This window comes from Dendropsophus ebraccatus, chromosome 3, assembly GCF_027789765.1.
Source record: "Dendropsophus ebraccatus isolate aDenEbr1 chromosome 3, aDenEbr1.pat, whole genome shotgun sequence".
Classification (NCBI taxonomy): Eukaryota; Metazoa; Chordata; class Amphibia; order Anura; family Hylidae; genus Dendropsophus; species Dendropsophus ebraccatus.
Window position 1 is genome coordinate 121,256,964 of NC_091456.1, and position 7,634 is coordinate 121,264,597.

At 48.1% G+C, this 7,634-nt stretch overlaps 1 protein-coding gene across 2 annotated transcripts in view; it reads right to left on the reverse strand.

Moving 5' to 3' along the window:
* The window catches only part of LOC138786005 (ras-related protein Rab-8A), a 93,060-nt gene extending 87,284 nt beyond the window's left edge, over positions 1–5,776 (reverse strand). The window contains exon 1 of one of the 2 annotated variants that reach the window (XM_069962597.1): positions 5,518–5,776. In XM_069962597.1, coding sequence (XP_069818698.1) covers positions 5,518–5,641 — 124 coding nt within the window. In that variant the 5' untranslated portion in view covers positions 5,642–5,776. The remainder of the gene's footprint in view (positions 1–5,517) is intronic. The other variant, XM_069962596.1, reaches the window with a different exon arrangement.
* Between the last annotated feature and the right edge of the window lie 1,858 nt (positions 5,777–7,634).

The window sequence follows — 7,634 nt, forward strand, 5'->3', positions numbered from 1 at the left end:
CATACAGCTGATACAGTGCATAACTACTGCCCCCAGCATACCAACAGCTGATACAGTGCATAACTACTGCCCCCAGCATACCCAACAGCTGATACAGTGCATAACTACTGCCCCCAGCATACCCAACAGCTGAACAGTGCATAACTCTGCCCCCCAGCATACCCAACAGCTGATACAGTGCATAACTACTACCCCCAGCATACCCAACAGCTGATACAGTGCATAACTACTGCCCCCAGCATACCCAACAGCTGATACAGTGCATAACTACTGCCCCCAGCATACCCAACAGCTGATACAGTGCATAACTACTGCCCCCCACACATAACCAACAGCTGAACCAGTGCATAAACTACTGCCCCCAGCACTCCATCATAGCTCAAACGGTGCATAACTACTGCCCCCAGCATACACCAACAGCTGATACAGTGCCAAACTACTGCCCCCAGCATACCCAACAGCTGAAACAGTGCATAACTACTGCCCCCAGCATACCCACCAGCTGAAACAGTGCATAACTACTGCCCCCAGCATCCATCATAGCTCAAAGGGGGGCGGTGCATAACTACTGCCCCCAGCATACCCAACAGCTGATACAGTGCATACTACTGCCCCAGCATCCATCATAGCTCAAAACGGTGCGTACTACTGCCTCAGCATCCATCATAGCTCAAACGGTGCATAACTACTGCCCCCAGCATACCCACAGCTGCATAACTGTGCCTGTTTTCTGGTGCATTGCACACGCTCTGGAGAGGCAGAGGAAAGCCATATAGCTGCCGCTATAATGAGGGACAACAGGTGTAAAGTTTTATTATACAGCACAAAGACAGTAAATCCATATTTTTAACAATGCTATTTTATTTAAGAACAGCTATAAGATAGCCAACCCCTTTAAGGCCACATTCCCACATGCATGCAAACACAATGTGCTTGAAACCTAACCCATGGCATTCTCCAGCAGTTGCACAATGTTTCTGGGATTAGAAGCATTTGCATGCATGTGAGATGTGGCCTAAAGTGGCTATCCAATCTTTAAAAAATAATATATCCTCAGGATAGGCCACAAGTATCGGTATGGTGGGGTCAGCATGTCAGCTCACTTGCTGATCAGCTGTTTAAAAAGGCTGCAGGCCCTTCAAACAGCTGATTAGTGTGAGCGCCCGCCAGTCTGTCCCCCAACTATACCTGTACTAATACACCCCTTTCTGTACCTACTACTACTACACCCCTCCTCTATACCTGTACTACTACACCCCTCATCTATACCTGTACTACTACACCCTCATCTGTACCTGTACTACTACTACAACCCTCATCTATACCTGTACTATTACTACACCCCTCATCTGTACCTGTACTACTTCTACACCCCTCATCTGTACCTGTACTACTACTACACCCCTCCTCTATACCTGTACTACTACACCCCTCCTCTATACCTGTACTACAACTACTACACCCCTCCTCTATACTGTACTTCTTCTACACCCCCTCCTCTATACCTGTACTACCACTACTACACCCCTCCTCTATACCTGTACTACTACTACACCCCTCCTCTATACCTGTACTACCACTACTACACCCCTCCTCTATACCTGTACTACTACACCCCTCATCTATACCTGTACTACTACACCCCTCATCTGTACCTGTACTACTACTACTACACCCCTCAGCTATACCTGTACTACTACTACACCTCTCATCTATACCTGTACTACTACACCCTCAGCTATACCTGTACTACTACACCCTCCTCTATAGCTGTACTACTACTACACCCTCATCTGTACCTGTACTACTACTACACCCCTCCTCTATACCTGTACTTACTACTACACACCCTCCTCTATACCTGTACTACTACTACACCCTCCTCTATACCTGTACTACTACTACACCTCCTCTATACCTGTACTACCACTACACCCTCATCTATAGCTGTACTACTACTACACCCCTCATCTATACCTGTACTACTACACCTCTCATCTATCCTGTACTACTACACCCCTCATCTATACCTGTACTACTACACCCCTCATCTATACCTGTACTACTACTACACCCCCTCCTCTATACCTGTACTACCACTACACCCTCATCTATAGCTGTACTACTACTACACCCCTGCTCTATAGCTGTACTACTACAACCCTTATTCACTATACCTCCACTACTATACCCCTACCTAATGGAAGCACAAATCATAGGGATCAATACAGTACATGATGATTGATGTTGTCTAGCTCATTGTTTCAGGCTGCTGCAATCCATGCTTAACCCATCCAGGGACGTAAATGTGCGTCCCTTTTGCAGTGTATTCCTGCTCAGGAATTTATATATACGTCTTCAGATGAAACAGACGCAGAAGCTGTGCCAGCTATATCTGCTGTGATAGTGATAGCCAGGCACCCGCTGCAACTGCTGAGGGCCGGGCCAAGCCCGTATGGCGGCAGTGAGCCCTATAGGTCAGGGGTCCTCAACTGGCGGTCCGGACCCCAGACCTCCCAACCACCCGGATCTGGCGGGATAATAATGTCCCGCTGTAGCGGGACGGCCCCCATGTCTCCCGCTCCCCACCGCACTGCCTACCGCCCCACAGGCGTACTGTCATTAGATTTTAGTACGCCTGTGGGACTGGGGGCAGTGTCGGCTCGGCCCCCGGCTGATACGCACTCTCTGGGGACATCCCGGGGATTCCCCCGCAGAGCGTGCATCAGGACCTCAGTGTGCGCTGCCGGCCTGAACTTCCGGTGCACGCTCTGCTGGGAATCCCCGTGACGTCCCCAGAGAGTGCGTATCAGCGGGGGCCGGGCCGACAGGGTGAGAGAAGAAGACAGCCACAGCGGAGGAGCAAGGTGCTAGGTGAGTTGTGGTTAGTTGTTGGTTTTTTTTTTCCAGGTGACACGTACAAGAGGGCCATCTATAGGGGGGAGAGCACACAGGGGGGCTATATGGGAGGGGTAGAGAACACAGGGGGGGGCCATATAATACAGGGAAGGGTGTATACTACAGGGGGAGAGCACACAGAGGGGCAGAGCACAGGGGGTGGCTATATACTACAGGGGGAGAGACACCAGGGGGCTATATACTACAGGGGGAGAGCACACAGGGGGGCTATATACTACTGGGGGAGAGCACACAGGAAGGCTAAATACTACAAGGGGAGAGCACACAGGGGGGCTATATAATACAGGGGGAGAGCACACAGGGGGCTATATACTACAGGGGGCTATATGGGAGGGGGAGAGCACACAGGGGCTTTATACTACAAGGGGGCTTTATGGGAGGGGGAGGGCACACAGGGGGGCTATATAGTACAGGGGGAGAGCACACAGGGGGGGCTATATACTACAGGGGGAGAGCACACATGGGGCTATATGCTACAGGGGAGAGCACACAGGGGGCTATATAATACAGGGGGCTATATACTACAGGGGGGCTATATGGGAGGGGTCGAGCACACAGGGGGGCTATATACTACAGGGAAGAGCTCACGGGGGGCTATATACTTCAGGAGGGAGCAACAGGGGGGGCTATATACTACTAGGGCAGTCACCCCCTTTGTACCTAATTTGAAAGGGCTGGTGGTGAGAGAGAGAAAATGCCAGTTTTCCCCACTAATAAGCATCAATTCTGTATGTAAATAGTTGAACGTTTGTGAAAAGTAACAAAAACACGTTTCCTACTGATGTTCAGCTCGGACCTTCACCTGACAATAGACCCCGGTAAGTGGACCTTCACTTAAAGTTGTTGAGTACCCCTGCTATAGGTGCTGCCTTCAGTGCATGCCACTGCAGGTCCGTCCTCAGGCCTACTTACCAGGAGCTGGGACCATTAATTGGATTTTGGCAATAGCCTGCCAGAGACTGCTGAGCACAGTATTGGAGAGCTGTGCCCAACAGCTATAAGGTACTGGGACCAGGTCCAAAATTTTATTATGGTAAGGATTTTTTTTTTTTTAACTTTTATTTATTTATCTTACTCACTTTTGTAGTCCCCCTAGGGGACTTCTATAATGAAAAACCTTCATTGCTAATAATTGAACGCAAACCCTGGTCTCTATCAACATCATGCCGGCAGCGGGGAAACTCTTTGAATTGTCATGCAACTGTAATGACTGAGCCGCGCAACTCTGTCATTACTGTGCCGCATCGATTCAAAGAATGTCCCCATAACGTTGATACATCATACCGTCCGGGGAAACAGACCAGGTTTGTGTTCAACATCCATGTAGCCCTTGTTTCACGGAAAGAACACTGGACGTGTGAATGCAGCCTTAGGCTATGTTCACACTATGTAAGTTCCGCAGGAATCATCATGGCTGTTGTAACAACAGCCGTGATTCTTGCGGAACTTACATAGTGCTGCAGGCTGAGGGGATCCCGGACGGAGTGTATACACATAGGGGGTGATTTACCAAAGGGTGTAAAATTTAGACTGGTGCAAACTGCCCATAGCAACCAATTACAGCTCCTATTTCATTTTAGGTTGGGTTCACAATGCGTTTTTTGCAATCCGTTTGACGGATCCGTTTTTTTTAACAGTCAAAAAAGTAGTGTCAGCGGTACTTTATTGTGCGTCAAAAAAAACGCAGCCGTTTTGATCCGTTTTTTTTTTTATAATGGAAGTCAATGGAAAAAACAGATGCACACAAATGCATCCATTTTTTGCAAAAAACGGATGTTGAAAACGCAATGTGAACCTAGCCTTATCAGCGCTGAAAGCGAAGTGGTAATTGGTTGCAGTGGGCAGTTTGCACCAGTCTAAATTTTACACCCTTTGATAAATCTGTGCTATAGTATACACTCCGGCCGAGATCCCTAGCGGCGCCATAGAAAACTGACATGCCAGTTTTCTGTGGCCGCTATTCAGTGAGTAGCGGTTGCAGAAAACCCTGTCAGTTCACACAATGGAGCATGCGGCTCCAGACGCTCGCTCCATTGTGTGCTGTGGGGAGTTCTGATGCGGGTGCGCACTGACGCTTGTGACCATAGCTTTACTCTGTCAATCTTTTTAGAGAAGAGTAAAACTTAAGTCGTACATCCATACGGATTTACAAACTAGAGTTCTAAAACTCTGTTCTCACAGCCATATTGGTTGTCACCAAGGCTTAAAGAAACGGAAAGATTACCAAACGCCCTGACAGATAATAGTTTACATGGCATTGACAAGGAATGTTCAGCTATGCTGTTAGCTGGTCCGGCTATAACCTCAGCATCTGGCAGCAGGATTAAAGGGACAATGCTGAGCTCTACAGAAGAGGTCATGGCAGGAAATAAAGTGGTGTACATGTGGAATAAGTATACATATATGACATACAGGTTTATCCACATCAGACATACATGTATCACCTTAGTTAGTGATGGGGAGGCCATAGCCGGGTCAGCACTCCCCATAATTCCAATGTCTGATCACACGCCCTCTGTCGCTGGACCCCTGCACTCTGACCCTGTCATTCCCCCTACACTTCTATATACTGCTACCCAAACTTGAGCCGCCTCTCACCTATAGTGGATATAAACGTTGAGTTGAAGGCATCTTCTGAGAACCTGAACAGCACGCACGTCTTCCCGACTCCCGAGTCACCGATCAGAAGCAGTTTGAACAAATAATCGTAAGTCTTCGCCATATTAAAAACTACTATACAGGAAATAACAGCGGCAGCACCGTATTGGTAGACGTCGTTGTCAATTAAGAACCAACCGAGTTATGATTGGTTACTGTTCCTATACGTCACACTGAATCCTCCCATCTCCGGAGACCCAAGCGGCTGATCCCGGCGTAAAGTTTATCTAGCTAAGCGGACGAGTCAAACTGAGAGCTGGTAGCGGATTGGCTGAGGACACACCAGAGCTGGCGCATGCCATTGGCTGACCTATGGTTTGAGGCAGAACCTCTGTGGTGTCTCTGGAATGGTGCTAGGGTGGTGACTGCTACACGGTGCTTGGGTGTCTGACTAGGTTACCTAGTTCCCACTAGTGGAAATGATCGTGGGATGACGCGGTTCCATCCTGCAGTATATCTGTGACCACAACTCGCTTGTGAATAACACGCTTTTAATCGAACTACATCTCTCAATTTTTGAAGTTCTCAGGGTATGCTTGGAGTTGTAGTTTATTAGAGAACAAACCCTCAAAGAGAAGCAGTCAGCATGATTGTGCTGGTGAAGCAGCACCCAGTACATAATGGTGTCCTACAATAGTGTCAGTGTCTGCATGGGTAACTTATCCTGGGAAACAAGCTTTTATCCCTGTGTGTGGGGTATTATGGATCCCTGTGAAATAGGCATCTGGGCGGAGACAGGGCCATGACTAGTCCTTAGCTATCTGCCTGTCAGCGAGCTCTGTATGGGAATGAGTGACAGGCAAAGAGGTAGCTAATGGGTCAATCACCCCCGCAGAGAGCCATGACTAGTCACCACCTGGTCTCTGCCCCCATGCTTATGGTACTTTTACATGGAGCGATAATTCGCACGATTAAAGGGGTAGTGCGGCGCTCAGAAATTACTCACAGAATAACACACATTACAAAGTTATACAACTTTGTAATGTATGTTATGTCTGTGAATCGCCCCGTTCCCCGTGTCCCACCACCCCTACTCATGTACCCGGAAGTGTGGTGCATTATCCCCTTAAGGACCGGGCCTGAAATGGCCTTAAGGACCGGAGCAAATTTTATGAATTTGACCAGTGTCACTTTATTCATTAATAACTTCGGGATGCTTTTTACCTATCCGGCTGATTCTGAGATTGTTTTCTCGTGACATATTGTACTTCACATTTCTTGTAAATTGGAGTCGATACTTATAACGAATCTTTATGAAAAACCCAAAATACCGTGAAAAATTGTGAAAAAATGCATTTTTCCAACTTTAAAACTTTTAGATTCCTTATGGGTGTAGTTTCCAGAATGGGTCACTTGTGGGGGGTTTCTACTGTCCTGGCCGCACAGAGGCTTTGTAATTGCATCATGGCATCCTCTAATGGGAATGGCGGCCATACCTATTTAGCTGGGGAAAAGGGACAATTCTAATTTATTTGGGGGTATTAGGCCAATTATTAGTTTATAAGGTTGAAAAGACAGGTGTCCATCAAATTCAACCTGTGTTGATCCAGAGGAAGGCAAAAACCCCTCGTGAGGCAGACGACAGTAGCCTCATCACAGGGGAAAAATTCCTTCCCGACTCCATAATGGCGATCAGAATAATCCCTGGATCAACGTGACCCCTGAAATAGGAATAAGGGACAGAATTTAGATAATGTAGAACCCCAGTGACGTGTGGTACGCCTTGGAGCGATCCAGTATGCAGAGGCCGGGGGGATCAGGACAGGTGTCACACTGGAAAAATGTTGTCCTTCCTGATCCCCCTGTTACCCCACACTCTGCCACTTCTTTCTGGGGTCTCCCTTTCTCCAGTGTGGGGGACGTCACCTGGAAAATGTTGTCCTGGTGCGATACGGGGTCCTTCATATCCAGAAGCGCTGGGTCCGCTCCATGGCTGCTAAATATTAGGGCTCTATTACTGCTTCTGATATGTTCGGATCGTGCCGCAAGCTACAGTAGCTCAGGCAGCGACGGACCGGAAGAGGGGGTGCTGGTATAAAAGTTATACCCGTACAGGT